At 50.3% G+C, this 22,035-nt stretch overlaps 1 protein-coding gene and 1 non-coding gene across 2 annotated transcripts; one reads left to right on the top strand and one right to left on the bottom strand.

The window, feature by feature from the left end:
* Positions 1 to 3,753: 3,753 nt before the first annotated feature.
* Positions 3,754 to 3,827, bottom strand: EI90DRAFT_t104. The gene has a single exon. It is a non-coding gene; the product is annotated as a tRNA-Met (tRNA).
* Positions 3,828 to 21,024: 17,197 nt separating this feature from the next.
* EI90DRAFT_3121263 (uncharacterized protein) lies at positions 21,025 to 21,774 on the top strand (the record flags this gene model as incomplete). The annotated part of the gene is made up of 1 exon (XM_039063381.1): positions 21,025 to 21,774. One exon carries the CDS (start codon positions 21,025 to 21,027, stop codon positions 21,772 to 21,774), a length of 750 nt encoding a protein of 249 aa, XP_038918273.1.
* Positions 21,775 to 22,035: the final 261 nt, after the last annotated feature.

Genomic DNA, 22,035 nt, shown 5'->3' with positions numbered 1-22,035 from the left:
AATCTAGCCTGCAACAAGTGGGTAGTGGATTTGTTGAGCCCGGACCTTGCAGAAATCCCAGAGAACCCACATGGAGTTTAAGGATCAAGAGTCAAGCAAAGTTTAGAGAGAGAGTAGAGGTTTAGGAGAGTTTGTGTCAGAAACTGTATTTGAGGTATTCACAGGAAGCGGAGCTGAGTACAGCGGCGTGAGTGGACACTTAGCTAATGAGCTACTCCATTGCAAGGCGTCATGGTGGTTGGGACTTCGGCTTCAATGACTTGGCTGGAGCATTGCACCACGCGTTCTAGGCTGTCCCATATTTCAAGTTAGCAGGAGGTACCTTGTGGCGATGTTGGCTTAAGTGGAGATGGAACTGAGAGGCGAACTTAAGATGAGAGTACTTGGGGGGGAATTCTAGTCGATATTCGAACTAAGGTACATCGACAGTAAACTACAAGTATAAATATGAAAGGAGAACAGAGAAGGGGCTGGTCAGTCTGGCGTGGGATGGGAGCAGGATGGTAAGTACGACAGAACTAAAAGAGCGATGAGGACCAGGGAAATGGAACAGAGGACGGCGAAGTTGGGAGGCAGAATGAATAGGCCAACAATCTAGGCGCCAATATGGTGGCGGATCAGAATGTCAATATACAAATAAATCAAATGTCAATAAAGGAATAACCAAGTGTCAATAAGGAATAAACCAAATGCCAATAAGGAGCAGATCAGCAGTGAACATATCAACCGCTAGTTAGTTCAGTGAATGAATAAGAATAGAACGGTATCGGCCGAATGGCTGAGGAACTCAAGTGGTGGCAGGAGAATGAAGGAGGCGCTGCTGCAGGGCCGTAGAACAGGAACCACTATTGGCGCCACTAAGTGATGGGCAATGGTGCGATTAATGGGCACAAGAATGGGGGTGCAGAAAGTGGTAGAAGGGTGGGGACTTTGCGGGGCCGTGACAGTTTGGCCCCACGAGCTTAGTCGGCATAGAGAGCCGCAAGCCCTCTTGCAGCGTCCACTCACTCCTCCGACTGACACGAGTCTGTACCATAAGTGGCTTTTTTAGTCTTGCTTTCACCTGCATCCTGATCCCTCAAAGAAGGGAAAACTGGGACCACACAGCAAGCTTGAGGCCAGCTTATGTTTTGCACTTGCCAGCGAGCTCAGCAAGTCACATCACTTAGGCACTGGCTATGGTGACTGTGGGCCCAATGCACCAATGAGAAACCTTCTTGTGGTGTTGTCCCTGTTGTTGAAAATCTTGTTTTTTCTTGGGAGTTATAGTGCACTGTGGCCAACTCACAATGTGATGTTGAGCTTGCAGTGCTGCATTTGGTTTCTTGGTATTCCTGCTACCAAAGTCAGTGCACCATTGAGGTGACTGCTTATAAAAGCAGTGAACAATTTTTCCCTTTCATCTCCCTCAGTTCAACTATGATTGACTGAGGTGAGACTGCACTTTTACTACATGTTTATTTCATCACTCATGTACTCTCATGTGCCCTAGCATAACACGTTAGGTAATTAGTTTCAATCCATACATCAGCAAAAGTCTGTTATGCTCCGGTGTAAGGTTGGTGTAGGTGCTGACATCTCCTAGTCCCTCAAGTCCGTCAAAGAGATAAGCTATATTTTGACAGGTGTGGAGGAAAGGAGTTAAACTCCATTCATCTCACACTTCATTATATAAATATGTAATTACATTATTGTACATTATTTATAGACCAAGAACAATCAGGAAAAATTAGAACAGCAGAAAATAATAATGCCCCAAGGCTTCCCCTCACTTTCCTATTCAATTTTCAGACTTTCAGTTCTCATTATTTCTCGGGCCTCCAAAAGTATTTTCCATTTTTCTCCATCATTTCTTCCTCAATTTTGCAAATAATTATATATCCTGAATGCACTTCAAAGGCACTACAGTTCCTGAAAAATTTTGATTTTTTCCCTAATTATTTTTTTCAACTTTTTAGAAGTCCCTATTTTTCAAAATTTCCTCATTTCCCTCTATGTTCCCCCCTGATTCTCCCCCATTTCCCCCCCTCCATATTCTGCAAGCCTGAAAGTGATTAAGTTGCCAGATTAATCATATATCATGCCATAAATTTTGATTGTGTATTAGTGAGTCTCTGTTAGAACTGGGTGAGGGTGGACGATTCCGGAGGGGAACTGGAGACTTAGCAAGGAGGGACCTTGGCCTCAGCGACTCAAGCGGAGCGCTGTGCCATTGCTGTTTGTCCATTTGGTCCTTAATTTCACAGTAGGCAAGCAGGAAGTCTCTAGGGGGCATTTCAGGTCGATTTTAGACTAAGCCTAAAATGAGTATGTACAAGTGCCGATATATATAATGGAGGGGGCGAAAGCACAAGGAAACAAAGGAGATCCGAATTGGAACGAAGGCATCTGAACAGGAACAAAGGGATGACAGAAGTGGAGCGGTACCGAAGGTCATAAGGCAGAACCTGTGATACGTCTGAAAGGAGGTAAGGAGGGCAAGGCCCAGAGGGGCAGGAGGAGGAGGAGAAGTGGGGATGATGACTAACTGGCTAGAATGGGAAGAAGCAGCAGTCCAAATAGGGATGAGGGGAAAACGTGAGAAATACATTACAAGCGGCAAAAGTGCCGAAGATGATCCGTGAAGCTCAGAGGTTGTGGAGCTTATGGAGCTTACAGAGGCAGGGTTGAAAGTCTGAGGAATATTGGCGATGGTGTTTATGTAGTATGAGGTCACCAATGCAACGGACCAAGACCGAGGTGGAGTCAAAGTCCGAGGTAGGGACTATGATGGAGGTGTCAGGGACAGCTCCGAAAGCGGTGAGGTCCCTGCACACGGGACTCGGTGGGATGAGTAGCAGCTGTGCGTAGCAGCGATCCCGTCATGGGGTGAGTGTCCCCGACCACTTAAGCTGAAGTGGGAAGTTGAGAAGAAGGCTGCTTCTTCTGTTCCCACCCCAGGCACTATTATATACATGCGGCTAGGGTCATGTGGAGGAAGCCACGTCATCTCCGCACACAGCTGCACCTCCCTGGGTGTCTCCGTGGAAGATCCCAGAGGTGGCTGCTCAGTAGGTGGGAGTGTGCACGGCGCATGTGGCGATTGGGGGGGTGGGGTTAGGTATGCAGTGGTACATAGAGAAAGGGAAATCGACCGTAGAATAGAAATAGAAATAGAGATAGAGAGAAAGGGGAAAGTGGGGGAGGAGAGATGGGGAGTGATAGCGGGGTAGTGCGGTACAGCGCAGGGTGTGGCACGGGGTCAGGCAGGCATGCCCTGACAGGAGGCTTGGAGCAAAGGTACGAGCAGTGTCTGAGTATGAAGTACAGGACAATGGTGGAAAGTCGTAACTTGGCGGGGGGTTGGAGAGGACCAGAGGGAAGAGAGAGGAGAGAGGGAAGAGGGAAGGAGTGGCGGAAGGGAGAGTTGTCAGGTCCGAAGGTGAGTATCGGAGCAGACGGGAGAAGAGTAGGAGGATGATGGAAGGGTGGAGGTGTTTGTGAGGAGGGAGCGGAGGAGTGGGAGGAGGAGTAGTAGGAGGGTGGTGAGAGGGGTGGTGTTTGGTTCGAAGTTGGTATCGGAGCAGATGGAGATAGGACAGGAGAGTGATGGAGGAGTAGAGGTGGCATGGGAGGTGAAAGGAGGTGTGGTGCCAGGACCGAAGGTGGTGAAGGAGGAGGTCCGGGAGTTGGGTCAGGATTGGGTATGCACAGATATGACAGTCTCTGTTGGAATTTGTACATGTGGTCTTTTTTTTAGGGAAACCTAAAAGTTGGACATACTGGGAATCGAACTCCAGTCTTCTGGATCATGAACTCAGCATGCACTGCCAACACACCATATGCCCTGTTAGGCTGAGGTGGTTATTTCAACAGTCTCAGTGTCTTTGATATATAGTATAGTGTTTGATCTAAATGTTAAGCACTGTCTTGTTGTGTTAGTCTTGTGGTAGGAGGCATTCATGGGGGATCTTCCCTCTTTTTTTCCTTTTCATTTTCAAATGCTCCAGGAGCTCCCAGAAGCTTCTCACACTGTCAGAGACTGTCAAGAACATGCAAGGAGGGCAGTGTCCCTGGACCTTTCCCTGGAAGGAGGCCAGAGGTAGAGAATGAGTGGAGGGACCACAGCCTCAGTGACTTGGAGAGGAGCGCTGTGCCTATGTTCGGTAACACTTAGGAGTCTGGTCCTTAACTTCAGAACAGGAGGGTGCAAACTCTGGGGGGTAGTCTAGTTGTTGATTTTGCACTGAGGTGCCATCAACTACAGTACAGGACTTATATACATAATAGAAGCCAAATGGGAACAAAGGGGAAAACCCAAGGGGGACTTACCCACTTGCCAGGTCAGCGAGCTCGTGAGAGAATTGCCTTATCAGGCATTGTGGAGTGGGTAGGTGAAGGGTGGAATTAGCGACAGCTACTAGAAGTGGGAAAACCTTTGCGGAGTGGGCAGAGGTCCTAGGAGGTCTGTCAGAGACCAGACTTGAGACGAAGGAATGTCTCCATAACGGAGGGCTTTGGCCTCAGCGACTTCTGCCAAGAGCGCTGTGCCTAGTGACACGTCCGTGCCCTAACTTACTGACTGGAAATTAGAACCTAGGGGGGTAACTCTAGTTGATTTTACTACTGGGGCGTAACCTATGTACAAGTGGGATATATATATGGTTACAGCGGAGACGGTTCCGCAATTGGCGGAGCCGAACGGAGCGGAGCTAACGGGGTTGAAACATTAGCCGACTGAATATTACCGACGATTCGGTTCACGGGGTTAGCGGAAAGGCAGGCGTTAACCCAGAAATGGAAAGGAGGGATAGGCCCGAAGGTGGGCTCTGCAGGGCAGGCAAGTGTATTGCCCAGCGGAGGCGGGAGTGCGCTAGCAGACGTCGGAGCTGTCCGGAAGTCTTCGGGGCTCCGTACTTAGGGAGGCGTAGGTAATAAATTGAAATGAGGGGGTGGTGACCATCGAGGGGTACCGAGAGGATTGCGGAATACGGGGGCTCCGAGGTTGGTGAGAGAGGAGCGGAGTTAGAATGGAGGGAACGGAGGGACCGGAAGTCGATGGCCGGGGATGGATATGACACTACTGATCAATTAGAACTTCAAGATCTACAGACCTTGAGGCACAGTCTAAATTGTCTCAATGGGTACCCAAAGAGGACGTTGAAAGAGGGCTTGTGGCTCTCTATGCCGACCAAGCTCGTGGGGCCAAACTCTCCAAAACCTCTACTTTCTCTCTTGACTTCGCTATGCTCGATCCTGAAACTCTGTGGTGGGTTCTCCCGGATTTCCGCAAGGTCCGGGCTCAGCGTCCACTACTCACTCATTGTGAGCTAGATCACTGCCCTTATTTCTACTGTTGGAATTCCACACACTCACACCCTCTCTAGCATGTCCTAGCACCTTAGAGAAAATGGGGGAGGGGAGAACTTCTTTTCCAGAATCCGGTATGTACAGGATATAAGGAACAATTATTTTTAGAAATAATAGATGGCAAATATTGGTGCCATATGGCACCTGGGTACCTTATTAGGCGAAATAATAAAAAAGGGTAACAGTATCAATAAAAGAATATCAATCAATAACTGAAATGATGGCAAAATATGAAAATAAAAGAAAATAAGCGATTTCTCAACGGATTTACGGAATTAAAGGCCAAAATTGGAAATGTGGCTGAATGGAACTATTACGCAGCCGATGAGCATTTTTACCAATTTATTAGACGCCGTGGGAACGAGTGAGGCTGGAATTCTGGGTTGCCGCTTGAGATTCCCACGCCCGCACATGCCCGTGACCTGCTGTGCCTAACTTCTCCAACACGGAACTCCGTCAAATGTCCACCGATTGGGACGTTCTTGGTATCGTCGGAATCGTACGAATTAGCACTATTTTTAGATACCAAATCTGTACTGAGTCGTCGCATGAATGAAAGTCGTTCCCTAATCGTAGAATCGGGTATCCGAGCCGAGTCGGTGTGTGGGCGATTATCCTGCCTACAATGTCGAAAATATGGTCCCAAATGATATGCAACCCTCCCCCAATCCTGACTCCCCCACTCTGAACAATAGCCTTCCTCCACCTTTGACACCTGCTAATTCCCTGAATGCCCCCGCTTCACAAATTACTGTGGAAGAAATTGCAACCATTGTTCAATGTCATGGGACTGGTTGTGAAAGAGTTTGGGTTTGTGTCAGGGCGTGGGAAAACGTTACCGTGACTTGCTGTCGGCGACCGTTAAGGTCCGCTGCTTCAGCGTAACAGCCCGTCAAGGGCGGGGATGACAATCGCAGCGGAAAGGGGTTTCAGCTTCAACGACTCGTTCATGAGCGTTGCGCCTCGTACTTGACGCGGCCCCGATATTTCAGGAGGCAGGAGGTGCGACTGGGTCAGACAGAGAGTGCAGGGGGTAACCCTAGTTGATTTTCGAACTAAAGTACGAGGTAGCGTACAACCGGTATTTAAGTATAACGGAATGAATAGAAATAAGTCGCCAGATCTCGCGGAGATTGCAGGCGGGGTTAAGAAGGAACGAAAACAAACAAAGAGTGTGGGAGAAGGACGGCCGTGCATGGCCGTCAAGATAAACAAGCGTGATAAGGAAAGGCTCGTAGGCCCGTGATGGGCCGTGGAAACAGGTAGCGATGACGGGGAAGGGTGATGGGCTTGTTCAGGCAGCGTCAGGTGGGCAGCGGAGTTGACGGGGTCGAAGCGGGGGAGGGAGAAGATGTGGGGAGTGATCACCTGACCGTGGGAATTGCCAGGTCGTGACAGTATCCCCCCCTTGGGACTGAACCCTTGAAGTCCCATGCGCGCGTGAGAAACCTGTGGCCTATGCTGGGTTTTGATTCCGACGGCGATCTGAACAAAGGGACTTAACTTTGCTATCGCAACCCAAGATGCCCCCTAAGGTCCGCGTGATGGACCTCTCGTCCTGGAAAATTGAAGACCTCCAGTACGACTCCAGCGATGAGCAGGAGCTCATGCTCCAAAAGCGCCAGGAACGCCACAGATGGCGCTGAGTTGAGGCTGATCACATGGAGGAATTGCGTCGCGCAGAAGAGGCTCGCTGCGAGGCAGAGCGGCTAGTGGCAGCTCGTCTCGCTGCTGAAGAGGAGGAGAAGAAGAAAAGGAAAACGGCTGAATCGGTGACGGGGAAGGTGAGTAGTCCTGGTCAACTGATCGGGGGCGCAGGGTGCTACTGATCATCCTGATCGTCTCGATCACAGCGTCCTGCAGCCAGTAATCGACCATCTACAGTGGGAGATGATCCCCCACCTTGCGATCATTGTGTCCAGCATAAGGTTGCCTGCGTCTTGGGTACGGGCAATCGCGGTGTTTGCGCCGAGTGCCAGAGGCTGAAGCAGAAGTGTCGACGCGGGGACTGGACGTCGCCCGTGGCGAAGCGCCCATGAGTGAAGGGGCCTAAGGAGGATGCGGAGGTTTTGCATGTGGACGATGACGAATCAGACGACGAGGGGGAGCATTCCACTGAGGATCACCTTGCGCGAATCCATGAGGCAATCATGGCCATGAACAAGACTCTGATGGGCCTGACCACTATAGCGGGCCGCCTATTCAAATACATCACTGATGCTGAGGAACGACGCCTAATGGACATGCAGTCGAGGAGGGAACACACGGAGGCTGAGGAACGGGGTGCAAGGTTGGGTGGGGAGAGAGCGGGGCAGGCTGAGACTAGTACCTCTGACTCTTATTCTACCCTGTTGTTAGACTCTGCTTTTACCGACTAACAATCCCATCCTCTGCTGTCAAGCGTGTTGTGGTCCTGGTTTCGCCGGATATCGTGCGTGGAAATCAGCAACGAGATCCGAGGCGTGTTCCAGCTCCGTAGCGGGGAGCCACTCGGTTTCCTCATCAGTACCCTCATACCCAAGCCAACGTACCAGGTACAGCAGCTTGCAGCTGCGCCGTCGGTCAGTCTTGGAGTCCAGGATCTCGGTGATCTCGTACTCGAGTTCGCCGTCGATCTCAACTGGCGGCAGCGGGGGCTGTTCCCGGTTGGGGATGGAATTGGGTATCGCGGGTTCGAGTTGGGAGACATGAAAGACTGGGTGCACAGCCTTCATGGTGTTGGGGAGGTGGAGTGTGCGTGAATGAGAACCTGGCTGCGCAATGATCTCGAATGGCCCAAGGTTCTTCTCGGCAAGTTTCGCCGACGGCCTAGTAGTGCGGAAATACTTGGCCTTGACGAACGCTGAGCTGCCGATGTCGAACGGCGGTGCAGGGAGCCGTCGAGCGTCTGCAGGGCCTTGGTAGCACTGCTGGGCATGGGTCATCTCTTCACAGAGGAACTGGTGGAGAGAGTCGAGATCGACCGAGTAATCTTGTGCTCGCGCCAAGGTCAGATCTCGCTCGGGGTGGACGGCAAGGTTTGATACCCCTTGTAGGCGAACTTGGCGAGGGGCAAGAGTTCGGACCAGTTGTCCTGCTGGTAGTTACAATAGACGCGGAGGTACTGCTCCAGGGTTTGGTTCATCCGCTCGGTTTGACCGTTGCCTTCAGGGTGGTATCCCAAGGTGAAGTGTAGCCGTATATCGAGGGCCTTGCCCAGGGAGCGGAAGAAGTGGGAGATGAACTCGGATCCCCTATCCGAGGTGATGTGGGAGGGAACACCGTGCTTGGAGAAGAGGTGGAGTAAGAACAGCTTTGCCAGATCCGGCGCCGTGACAGTGTCCATAGATGGTACGAAGACGCACTGTTTGGACAACCGGTCAATGATGACCAATATGGCGGTATAACCAGAAGAGGCGGGGAGGTGTTCTATGAAGTCCATGGAGATGGAGTGCCACAGGCGTTCGGGGATTGGGAGCTGTTTGAGCAGGCCGTACAGCTTGTGGCAGGGAGTTTTGGCGTGGGCACAAGCGGTGCAAGATGACACATAGTCTTTAACGAAGGTGCGCACACCCGGCCAAGTATACTCCCGGTGGACAAGATCCAAGGTACGGTTCCGTCCAAAGTGCCCAGAGAGTGGGTGGTCGTGCTTGTATCTCAGCACGCGGAGCCTGAGGTCGTTGGCATCTGGGACGTAGATCCGGTTGTCTAGCCTTATGAGGCTGTCTGCGTCCCTAGACCAGTGGGAATCCTCTGGTATCTCGGCGGTGAGGTAGTCCACAATGGCGGGGTCATGGGGGAGGGCGGTGATGATGTCCTTATGGATAGCGTTGATGTCAACGAGGGAACTTGCGCGGAGGACAGGTTCGGCGAGGTATGTAGCTCTTAGGGAGGACGCGAGCTGCTCCTGCGTAAACACCGGTCTGAAGTTTTGAGGGTTAACACGAGCGTAGTCCCTATCCCCCTCTTTTGGGTAGACATCCCACCGTCTAGTCAACGCGTCCGGTTTCACGCCCAATTTTCCCAGGCGGAAACGGACCACCATGTTGAATTGGGATAAGAACTCCGACCACCATGCCTGACGGCGGGTCAAGAGTTTAGTGGTGCAAAAATATTCCAGGTTCTTGTGGTTGGTGACCACGTCGATGGGTGTTCCCGAGCCCTCTAAGTAGTGCCGCCATCCTCAAAAGGCTTCATAGATGGCTAGAAGCTCCTTATCGTGGGTGTCATAATTGAGTTCCGGCGCCGTGAGCGTCCTTGACTGAAAGGCAACAGGGCGTATCTCATCATCCAGGCAGCAGATGGAGATGATGCCTGATATTGCATAATCGGAGGTGTCTGTCTCGATGATAATCGGCGTGTCGGGGACCCAATGGGTTAGGATGGGGGCAGAGGTAAAGGCCCACTTAAGGCATTGAAATGCCGCGTGGCAGTCGTCAGAGAACACCCAGGGGACTCCCTTGTGGGTGAGTCGGGTCAGCGGTACCACAATATCGGAATATTCGTGGATAAAACACCGATAGAAATTAGCGAATCCTAGGAAGGACTGAATGTCCTTTACCTTATGGGGTTCGGGCCAATCTTGGATGGCCTTAACCTTTTCCGCGGACATGGTTAGCCCATTGGGAGAAAGGACGTACCCGAGGTATTCCGTGGTGTCTGTGTGGAATTCGCACTTCTTCGGGTTTGCAAAGAGACCATGCTGTCGTAACCGGCGGAGGACTTCTCAGACATGCTCCTCGTGGGAGGCCTCGTCTTCTGAGTATACGGGAATGTCATCTAGGTAGACGACAACACAGACGTCGAGGAGGTCGGCAAAGATGGAATTGACAAACCGCTGGAACGCTGCAGGTGTGTTGGTGAGACTGAATGGCATGACTAGCCATTCGTAGGAGCCATAACGAGTGCGGAAGGAGGTCTTCCATTCATCACCCACGGTGATACACACAAGATGGTATGCATGCCGCAGATCGAGCTTGGTGTAAATTTTGGCTTGGCTCGGGGCGTCCAGTAGGTCTGCTATGCGTGGCAGCGGGTATCTATCCTTCTTGGTTATCCGGTTGAGGCCCCTAAAGTCTACACAAAGGTGGAGTGAACCATCCTTTTTGCGGACAAAGAGCACTGGCGTGGCATGTGCCGACGAAGACGGCCTAATAAAGCCGGTAGCTAGGTGCTCGTCGAGAAACGCTCGAAGGGCCTCAAGCTCGGTTGGGGATAGGGAATACAAGGTTCCCAACGGGGGGTGCGCACCTTCCTCTAGCTCGATCCTCAGGTCGAATTCACGATGTGGTGCCAGAGTGTTAGCCTTGCTTTTGCTAAACACGTCGGCATATTCGTGATAGGCCTTTGGTACGGCGTCGAGGTCGGCAGGCTCAGAGGTCGCGGTTGCACACAGCTCGCTTGCTCGAGACGGGATGCTCAGGCTGAAAGTTACGGAGCCATCGAGTTTTGCGGCCCAGGCAAACGCCACTGGGCTAACAAACTCGATGGAAGGGGCCTGGTGGTCGGGGTTACACGGCATGTTGGTGGTGGGGACCGGTGTGTCCGCTGGAGGGACTACACTCAGCGGGGTTACAGGAGAGCTCTGGGGGGTCGGCCTGGGTTGTTCAGACGTCCAGAAAGATATACTGCTCTTTGCCCAATCAATCAACGGATTGTAGCGGGCAAGCCAGTTGTGTCCCAGGACAATAGCACAAGAGCCATCCAATGGGGTGACATAGAATGTTGTCGGGGTAACATCGCCGGTGGCAAAGTGGACGGGGAGATTGATGGCGTGCGTTATCATGTGATTTGTCGTGCCGTCGAACAAGCGGAGCTGCATCGCAGGTACGGAGTAGGTCTGTAAATTGTGTTTATTAACAAGCTTAGTATCAATAAAACAATCGGAAGAACCTGAATCAATTAGAGCAGGAAAAACAAAAGAGGGATCACAGTTGGTAAGAGAAAATGAGGGTGGTCCATTAGCGGAAAACATTTTAGAATGGGGGACAGAAGCCCCGGAATTGGGAGACAAAGGAGAGCCGGGGGCATTCCCCCTTGAAGCGGGAAATCGACCATCACAGGAACCGAAAGAGAATTGGGGTCCGATAGGGCGGACACGTTCAAGCGTACCTCCCTCTTCGCACGAAGGGGTTGAGTACAACCCTCCAATCGTGTGGTGTCCGGAGGGTTGCCGGTTAGTTTTTTGCATCAGACAATGAGTCTGACTCCGGCTCTGGTGTCGTGGCCGGTTCTGGTGTGGCCTTAGCCGCACTTGACCCGGCCTTGGAGCACTCTTTAGCTACATGTCCCGGCTTACTGCAGAACATGCACAAGTTATTGTCGAAGCGTCGTTGACGCTCTTCCTTGGTCAGCCTGCCATCTTTCCCAAGTTTTGTGGTGAGGTCAGATCTAGGCTTACCGTCGGGGTGCTTGTCCTTTGGTTTATTGGTGGCGGATGTGGATGGTGTGGCGGGGGAAGGTGCAGCGGATCGGTGGGATTTGGCAGGGGGTGGTTTCTGGGAGCCTTTATCATAGGTGTCGGAGGCAGGTTTATGACGCCAATCGGTCTGGGTCTTTCGTTCCCAGTAGCGTGTATCAATTTCATTGGCGAGGTCCTGTAGGTCGTATAACAACGTTGGCTTACCAAACCGAGTGATTTCGTCTTTGATACGATCAGGCAGACCGCGGTAGAATAGGGCGCGGAGGGCTCCTTCACCCCAGTCGTCCAACTTACCCATGTAGCGGTTGAACTCGGTGACGTACTTCCCAATGGTCTGTCCATCCTTCATTGTTAGGTTGAACAAACGCTCTTCAGCTTCGCCGATGGGGTCATGCGGGCCAAAGTTACATTCGAGTTCTCCCACAAACCTTGGTCGTTCATCCACCGTGGTTCTCGACTGGGCTGGTGGCTGCGAAGGATATCGGGCTCAAACCAGTCCAGTGCCGCCCCCTTCAAGTATGAGACAGCGAATAGGACTTTGTCAGCCTTGGTTGGGAAGGCTTGGGCGTGGGTCATAAAGTTTACTTCACATTGGATGAAGAACGTACGGAGTTTGTTACGGTCAGAGCTGTCAAATGGTTCGGGTTCACGGACCTTCTTACAGGCCGGTTCAGGTCGAGGCGGCGGTGGGGGAGCTGGCAGTGGTGCTGGCAGCGGGATCATCTGGCGGATGTCGCGAGTGGTTCGAGCAAGATCACTGATTGCCTTGGTGAGTATGAAGGCCATACGTCCCTTCGGCAGGGCTTGCTCTGCTTGGTCAATGTCGATCTCTTTGATCTCATCGACCATCACCGGCGGATCGGCAGGTAGCTCCTCTTGTGGCGCTGGCTCAGGCTCTGGTTCGGGTTCTGGCACCGGCTCGATTGGTACCTGGGCCATTGACTCGGCCTCATCCACAAGTGAATCGCTGTCAACTTCGCTCGGTGTTCGTTGCCAGCGGTATTGACGGCATTTCACCGGCGTTGAGGACCATAAGCCTGCCTGGTCTGCTGTGAAGCTCTCGAAAATTGGTTCGTCTGACTCTTCCCTATCAAATAATACGCGCAAGGTGTACTGCGTGTATGGTGATGCGGAAGTACCAGCCACTGGTTGGCGGGTCTGAGAACGGGTTCTGGGTTTGCGAGACATTGTTTAACGTCAAGAGCGAGGGGAGTTCGAAAATACTGTCAGGGCGTGGGAAAACGTTACCGTGACTCACCGTCAGCGACCGTTAAGGTCCGCTGCTTCAGCGTAACAGCCCATCAAGGGCGGGGATGACAATCGTGGTGGAAAGGGGTTTCGGCTTCAATGACTCGTTCGTGAGCGTTGCGCCTCGTACTTGACGCAGCCCCGATATTTCAGGAGGCAGGAGGTGCGACTGGGTCAGACAGAGAGTGCAGGGGGTAACCCTAGTTGATTTTCGAACTAAAGTACGAGGTAGCGTACAACCGGTATTTAAGTATAACAGAATGAATAGAAATAAGTCGCCAGATCTCGCGGAGATTGCAGGCGGGGTTAAGAAGGAACGAAAACAAACAAAGAGTGTGGGAGAATGATGGCTGTGCACGGCCATCAAGATAAACAAGCGTGATAAGGAAAGGCTCGTAGGCCCATGACGGGCCGTGGAAACAGGTAGCGATGACGGGGAAGGGTGACGGGCTTGTTCAGGCGGCGTCAGGCGGGCAGCAGAGTTGACGGGGTCAAAGCGGGGGAGGGAGAAGATGTGGGGAGTGATCACCTGACCGTGGGAATTGCTGGGTCGTGACAGTTTGTACATCTGTCATGTACCTTCAAAGTATCTTTACCATTCTCCTTAGTTTCACCAAGCATGTCAAGGGCTCAGCTCATACATTCCTCCTGGATGGAGTTGTGGGTCACATGAGATTGTTTGCACCAATAAGTGCATAAAAAAGCATTGAATTCTCTTAGTTAGACTCATAAATGTAGCATATGAATTGATCTAAAATGGTATCCAAAAATAAGATTGGACAGCAGTTGTGCCACCCCCCCCTCCAACCTGGGGTTCGGCAATGGCCGAATTGACACCCCTTGACCTCAGCCCTATCCTCCTGTCAGGGACTGACCTGGGGTCAAGAGCGCCTGGGTATATCGCCCAGGGCTGAGGGTTCAGTAGGTATGATGCGGGTGTGCGTAACAATGGGCCCGAAGCAGATAAGGGTCCCTGGCCACTCAGGCTAAAGTGGGAAATGTGTTATTGTTATTATCAAGGGAAATGTAGGCTACTTGCCTAAAGTGGGAAATGTGAGAAGAAGGTTGCTTCTCAGTTCCCACTTAGGCTGTGTTTATATACATGTGGTTGAAGGCCACATGGGAAGCGCCATGTCATCTAAGCACACAGCCACACCCGTCCGGGTACCTCCATAAGAGGTCCTAGGGGATTGGGTATGTATGGATATGACATCCCCCAGAGTTTGCACCTCCTCATTCCAAAGTTAAGGACCCAACACTAGCATTACCGAACATTGGCACAACGCTGTAATGGGTCTATTGCCTAGACTCGAGACAGAGAGAAGGGGGAGTGTGCACGGGTGTGGTTCGTGAGGCTGGGTCTTGGTCCATGGGCGCTACTGAGTCTGCAAAAACCTCAAACAAACACTCACCTACGTCTCTCTTGGACGTCAAGGCTGAGTATTATGATGTGAGGGGTCTTAGACGTGAGCAACTAGCTCAGAGGGAGCGTTAGGGTCATGGATGGCGTCTTTGCCACTTGGATGCAACTTCTGCTTGTCCCTTCACGGGTCTATTCAATACTAACTTGTTATGTACAAGCTGTTATCTAGTTTATATATGTTTGAAATGGAATGAATGGACTGGGGGAATGTAAACGGGCCGTTAGGCAACCGTAAATGATGAATATCCAATTGGGAACAAAGAAAAAATAAAAGAAATATGAATGAATGGGGGATATATCATAACGGGTCCGAAATGGGAAATGTAAAAGTTAAGTCCGTAACGCTTCGCCACAGCGCCCGCCTATCCTCCCGTCAGCAACCTCCTCGTCTCCAGCTTTCCAACGAGCCCCTATTCGTCCCATTTGGTGCAGTAGTTGTTGAGATGTGGCCATTGACAGGTGCTGTCAAGACCACGTGAGACTCTACTCCGTGCTGAACCATCCAGGCATGGGATTGCCATTCTGGGAAATGCTCCGGGGGTGAAGAAGGAAGGTAGAGCATCACTATCGGGTGGAAAAATGGCTGGGTTGTATGTGTAGGTATGGAGATCTGGAGAGGGGGTGAAATTGGCGGCATGGTTGGGCATGGGAATTTTGCTTGGGGTTGTCGGGAATGATGGGGAAAATAGGGAAAAATAAGGAATGAGTTTGTGGAGTGTTGGATAGTGATAGAATGAACATCGGGAGCGTCAGAGGGTATGTGGTATATGTTGGTGGCCAAATTCCGCAGAATCCGACTTTTTGCGGTACACGGAGTTGTCCCCACAACAGCACTCCTCTCCAAGTTGCTGAGGCCACAGTCCCTCCACTCGTTCTCTACCTCCGGCCTCTCTTCTGGGGAAAGGTCCACACACACTTGTTCCCTCTTGCTGTGTTCTGACAGTTAGTGATGATGACGCTGCAAGCAGGAATATGCTACTGGACCAGAAAATGGAGGGTAGCACTCCAGCTCACTCCCCAAGAGCTAGGGAAGAAAGAGAAAGGGGGCTGAAAGGGTGTTGCAGTAGAACAGGTCTGTATATTCAACAGGAGGGGGGGGAATTTCAGGGAAAATATAACTCTGGTAACTCTTGCTTATCTTCTTTCCATGGTGTATTTCCCTCAAGGCCACAACAGCCCTTTACCGATCATGTGGCCACTCACAATGCCCAAGTACACAGACTTCAAAAGTAGTGGGAGGGGGGAAATCTCCGTTTTCATATCAATCGCTATGTGCATATACTGTCAGGGCACACCCGCCTCACCTGGCTCCACCTGGCTCCCCTCCACCCACTACCCCCTTCTCCCCCTTCCTATTCCCTCCTCCCTCCACTTTCCCCTCTTCCTATTTCTTCTCTGTATCATTCTCTATTCTTTCTATTTCTATTTACACAGACAACTTTCCTTGATCGATGTACTACCGACCCACCCACAACCCACACACAATGCACCCAGCCCCGGATGCTCCAGACGACCCCCAGGTGCACCCAGCACATGCACCTGCAGTGGATCCCTTCAGGATCCCCCATGGGGATGCCCAGGTGGCTGGGGCTGTGCATGGGGACGACATGGCAACTCTCATGTGACCCAAGCACCATGTATATAAACATACCTGGGGTGGGAACCAGAGAAGCAGTCTTCTTCTCACCATTCCCACTTCAGGTAAGTAGCTTAGTTTTCCTTCTAATGATAATAAACATGATTCCCACTTCAGGGACATTTGCCTGCACTGGACCCGTTGCCGTACGTGCCTGCTTCATACCCCACCGGGCCCTCAGCGCTGGGTGATATACCTGGACGCTCTCAACCCTGGACCGGTCCCTGACATATACTCATACTGCAAATATACAATAGTGGAAAAGACTCCGAAATATATGGTTCAGCTAAGCCAAGCCTTCACCAATAATGGCAATAAGGCTTGGTTACCATTGGCTTTGAATAAATTCCCATACAACAAAAGAAGAATGAAATGTTAAACACCAACTTCCTTATATCACTCCCAATATCGCATCAAAACTCCGTCCCTTTATTCCATTCGACTCTCCTCATCCATAGCTTTCTGACGATACCGATTTTGTGAAATTTGGTGGAGATTTGACTGAGAACAGGAATTCTCAGATGTGGAATACAAATCTTGATTATCCATGCACAGGGAAACTTGGACCAAATAATATGCCATAATTCCAAGACTCCTCCAATGACTTCTTTAGCATTTATATCATTTAACTAGCCTGTATTCTCTTGGAATTTCACTGAGACTAGCTCACACGTGAGCATCTGTATAGTTCATATTGTCCCATGACTCCCATCATGCCCGATAATCAGAATATCTCCACAACCACTGAACCAATTAGGGTGAAATTCAACACTGAGTCTTTGGGCATTTTTCTGGATTTAATGACCTCAAGATCGTCCTCTTCCATCAACCTTTGACCTTGTTCCCATGGTCACAGTCAAGTGCACAGACTTTGCACATGAAGACATCTCAGGTTGAATTTCTCCACCAAAGATCAACCAATTCCTTCGCGGAAAGGCTCTTTCGGTTCGTACGAAAACCCTCTTTCTTCTTTCTTATTACTCCCCCCTATAATTCTTTTTTCCTAATAATGTACAAGGGCAGGAGCCCAATTTTGATGTATTTACTGTTCATAAGGTTCCATGAAATTGAGCACACCTATTATGCACTCCTACAACACAATGATCTTTGGTCCCATTGTGGAGGATGACTTTGATCTGACCCCGACCAGTGGCAAAAAGTGCACGTTTGTCACCAAGGTAGACAGGATGAGGAGGATGTAAAGGTGAGTATGAAGAGAACCAATTGCAATTAGCACAGATATGTGATGATGCCCCAGAGTCTATAACCCATTCAGTCATCCATGCACAATTGCTCCCTGCAACCACCACCTGTTCTTCTACCAGAAAAAGGTCAATCTTGGCATCCTTATCCTTATCCTTCATGGCTTGTTTGTCATTCGATTTCGCTGGACATTGGCCTTCAGATCCACCACCTTCCACCCAACACTGTTCGAAGGTGTGTCCCAACCTCCATTTACAGTTAGTGTTTGTACAATGTGGGTATCTTCAGTCTTTTTAGATTTCTTCCCATCTGACTTATCTGACTCTTTGCTAGCAACCTTTCCAGATTTGGCAATCAGAGCAGTAGATGACCTAGGTTTGGACTTCTGTTTCTCTTCTCGGAGGATCTGAGCAATGAGCTTGTCACAGGCAATTGTGGATGCATCATCAAGATCCACCAATGTTATTGTCTTAAGGGTATCATACAACTCTGGTAGTGCTTCAGACACTATCATAGCAAACTTGGCATCAGTATAAGTATCACCAAGACTAGCCAGTCAGTCGCAAAGTCCCCACATCTCAATCAGCTGAGGCTCAAGAGGTTTGGAATTGTTTAGTTGGTAATGATGAAGTTGAGTCATCACTCTAGCAGTGTCAGAACATGGCAGGGAGGGGCATGTCTGGACCTTTCCCCAGAAGGGAGGCCAGAGGTAGAGAACGAGCAGAGGGACTGTGGCCTCAGCGACTTGGAGAGGAGCATTGTGCCAACATTCGGTAACACTAGTGTTGGGTCCTTAACTTCAGAATGAGGGGGTGCGAACTCTGGGGGGATCTAGTCATCATCGATTTTGCACTGAAGTGCCATCAACTACAGTACATGACTTATATACATAATACAAGACAAATAAGAACAAAGGGAAAACCCAAAATGGACTTACCCACTTGCCAGGTTGGTGAGCTCATGAGAGAATTGCCTTATCGAGCACTGTGGAGTGGGTAGATGAAGGGTGGGATTAGCGACAGCTATTGGATAGTGGGAAAACCTTTGTGGGGTTGGCAGAGGTCCATAGTAATATTGAGTAGGTGTCATATCCATCCCCAGCCATCGACTTCCGGTCCCTCCGATCCCTCTGGTCTAACCTCGCTCCTTTCCCACTAACCTCGGAGCTCCCGTATTCCGCAATCCTCTCGGTACCCCTCGATGGTCACCACCCCCTCATTTCAATTTATTACCTACGCCTCCCTAAGTATGGACCCCCAAAGACTTCCGGACAGCTCCGACGTCCGCTAGCGCACTCCCGCCTCCGCTGGGCAATGCACTTGCCTGCCCTGCAGAGCCCACCTTCGGGCCTATCCCTCCTTTCCATTTCTGGGTTATCGCCTGCCTTTCCACTAACCCTGCGACCCGACTTGTCGGTAATATTCAGTCGGCTAATGTTTAACCCCGTTAGCTCCGCTCTGTTCGGCTCTGCCAATTGCGGACCCGTCTTCGCTGTAACCATATATATATCCCACTTGTACATAGGTTACACTCCAGTAATAAAATCAACTAGAGTTACCCCCCTTCGGTTCTGATTGCCAGTCAGTAAGTTAGGGCACAGACGTGTCACTAGGCACAGCGCTCTTGGCAGAAGTCGCTGAGGCCAAAGCCCTCTGCTATGGAGACTCTCCCTCGTCTCGAATCTGGTCTCTGACAGTAGGTAGAAATATTAATAAACGTCTAAGATGAGGATAAGGGGTACCAGAGAAGGTACTGGAGAAGGTACCGGAGATCGGAGGCGGAGGTGGACCAGAGGTATACTGGAGGATATGGCAGAGGTGAGGGAGAGGACAAACCAGAGGTGAACCAGAATGGTGGTGGAGTAGATCAGAGGTTGGGCAGAGTTGGTATGGATATGACAAGCAGCATCTTGTGCACCGACTCCATTGTAACGTTTCAATAGGGCAACCCAGGCTTCTTTAGTGGAGTCTTTCCCTTCAATCATAGATAAAGGAGTGTCTTCAATGGTGAGTGCAATCTGGGTGAGAGCATTGCGGTTCTTATCCCATTCAATAACAGCAGGATCAAGGGAAGTGGCAGCTGCTTTGCCAGAAGAGCTAGAGGACGATGAGGAGGAAGATGAGGAAGGTCTGTCAGAGGTTTTGGAACTGGGATTGACAAATTCCCAGAGTGCTCTGTCGATGAGAATCATGTGGCAGCGAATAGACCACATTTGATAGTTACAACCATCATTCTTTAATTTCTCGATGTTGTAAATATTCTTAGAACTATCATTTGAGGTGGCCATAGCTGGGATCACAACCTAATGAAATAGGAGCTATCATGTGTAACTCAGTCTTGTAATGGAGAACTAATGTATTAAGATATTTCACCTATCATGCATAACTGTAACATGAAAATACAATGAGTTATGCGCAAACACAGATAGGAGGGAAATGGTATCACCTCAGTCTTGTAATGGAGAACTGAGGGAGGGAGAAAAATTACAGTGTCCAGCATAACTTATACAACTGGCACGAATATCGCTTAAAGCAATTGCCAGTGTCAACTGGCGATATAAGACAAAAGAAAAATTGGGAGCGTGTGGTATTGCAACTCTGAAACAAAAGGGATATAGTCGTTGTTAGTGTCAGGGCATGGGAAAACGTTACCGTGACTCGCCGTCAGCGACCGTTAAGGTCCGCTGCTTCGGCGTAACAGCCCATCAAGGGCGGGGATGACAATCGCGGCAGAAAGGGGTTTCGGCTTCAATGACTCGTTTGTGAGTGTTGTGCCTCGTACTTGACGCGGCCCCGATATTTCAGGAGGCAGGAGGTGCGACTGGGTCAGACAGAGAGTGCAGGGGGTAACCCTAGTTGATTTTCGAACTAAAGTACGAGGTAGCATACAACCGGTATTTAAGTATAACGGAATGAATAGGAATAAGTTGCCAGATCTCACGGAGATTGCGGGTGGGGTTAAGAAGGAACAAAAACAAACAAAGAGTGTGGGAGAAGGATGGCCGTGCACGGCCGTCAAGATAAACAAGCGTGATAAGGAAAGACTTGTAGGCCCGTGACGGGCTGTGGAAACAGGTAGCAGTGATGGGGAAGGGTGACGGGCTTGTTCAGGCAGCGTCAGGTGGGCAGCGGGGTTGACGGGGTCGAAGTGGGGGAGGGAGAAGATGTGGGGAGTGATCACCTGACCATGGGAATTGCTGGGTCGTGACAGTTAGCCACGATGATATTAAGTTAAAGAAAAAACTCCCCAATCCTCGCTGCAGCTCAGCTGTTGTCGATGAGCGTTGATATTCCAACAAACGATTTGTTCTTTAGCTTTTTGGGGCTCTAGTGGACTTGACAACCTCTGACTTGTCGGAAGATTGTCTTTTCATCAATATTGTCCAGCCTTCAAACCTGCCCTGTGGTACGAAACTTCCAGTGATGGTTTGGATTCATGGAGGGGCTTTTTACTTTGGTGCTTCACAACTGTTTAATGGCTCAGCGATTGTCGCCCAAAGTGTTCTCCTGGTACTGTACTCACATGACCAACAACTGCATGGGTTGGGAGCATGACAGAGATTTACCCTGGACATCGCAACTGCAAAGCTGATGTAATGCGTGACAGCCAACTGCCAAGGTCAGAAAAGCGTGACAAACCTAGTCTGGCAGTGCCCAGGTGATGGGCTTTCAGTCCTAAGTCCGAGGTAAATTGAGAATATTTGATATGAAAAAAAAATCTCGTGTTTTGCTGTCCACCTGTTCCAATTTTTCTGCTCGGTAAAAAATGGATGGATTTACTCTTGCCAACCATATTGCTTCCTGTGCTGAGGAAACCATCGCATACAACAATATCCCTACATTTCTCATCGGACCCTACTTCCCCCATGAAACCCTGACAATCAAAGAATTTATTTCATTCAAGCTTCCTCCCCTTCAAACCTGCATAAAGGGCCCAAGCTCATGCCTCAGCAACAAACCGCCATCTACAAATATTCTCTCAGAAACTGACATTCGCTTGGTGGATCATCCTAGCCAACATGATATGAAAAAGCTCATCGCAGAGTTTGACATAGATGACGAGAACTCACTTACCTCAGTTGAGATTGGTTCATATTGCATCCCAATTGTCATTCTTGAAATTTGGAGAGTTCACCTCCGGCTATGGGATCTTCAGAACAAAGGTGGACTCAGATGGATGGGGTGCCTAGCAATGCAATGGCCTAGTCAGCAGTGTGCAATAAGTGCAGCACAGCAGAGACTCACCTCATGCCAATGGAATGATGAGATCCGAGGGTTTTCAAGGATTGGAAGGAGTGCCGTTGGTGTCTTAATGCGATACCTTTCTACCTCATGCCTGGCCACAACTGACATTACTCACCACATCGAGATCTTACAAAGTGATGTGGAAAAAACGAACCTGACAGCCAGACTCATATCTCCACTTGAGGTACAACACCTTTGTCATATCCATCCCTGGCCATCGACTTCCGATCCTTCCAATCCCTCCGGTCTACCTCCACTCCTTCTTCACTAACCTCGGAGCTCCCGTATTCCGCAATCCCCTCAGTACCCCTCGATGGTCACCACCCCCTCCTTTCAATTTATTACCTATGCCTCCCTAAGTACGGAGCCCCGAAGGTTTCCGGACAGCTCTGACGTCCGCTAGCGCATTCCCACCTCCGCTGGGCAATACACTCGCTTGCCCTGCAGAGCCCACCTTCAGGCCTATCCCTCCTTTCCGCTTCTGGGTTATTGCCTGCCTTTCCGTTGAAGGAGAGAACAAAGGAAAGTCAGT

Source organism: Cantharellus anzutake (genome assembly GCF_015039405.1).
Source record: "Cantharellus anzutake strain C23 chromosome Unknown EI90scaffold_15, whole genome shotgun sequence".
NCBI classification, from domain to species: domain Eukaryota; kingdom Fungi; phylum Basidiomycota; class Agaricomycetes; order Cantharellales; family Hydnaceae; genus Cantharellus; species Cantharellus anzutake.
This window is presented reverse-complemented; position numbering and strand designations above follow the sequence as displayed.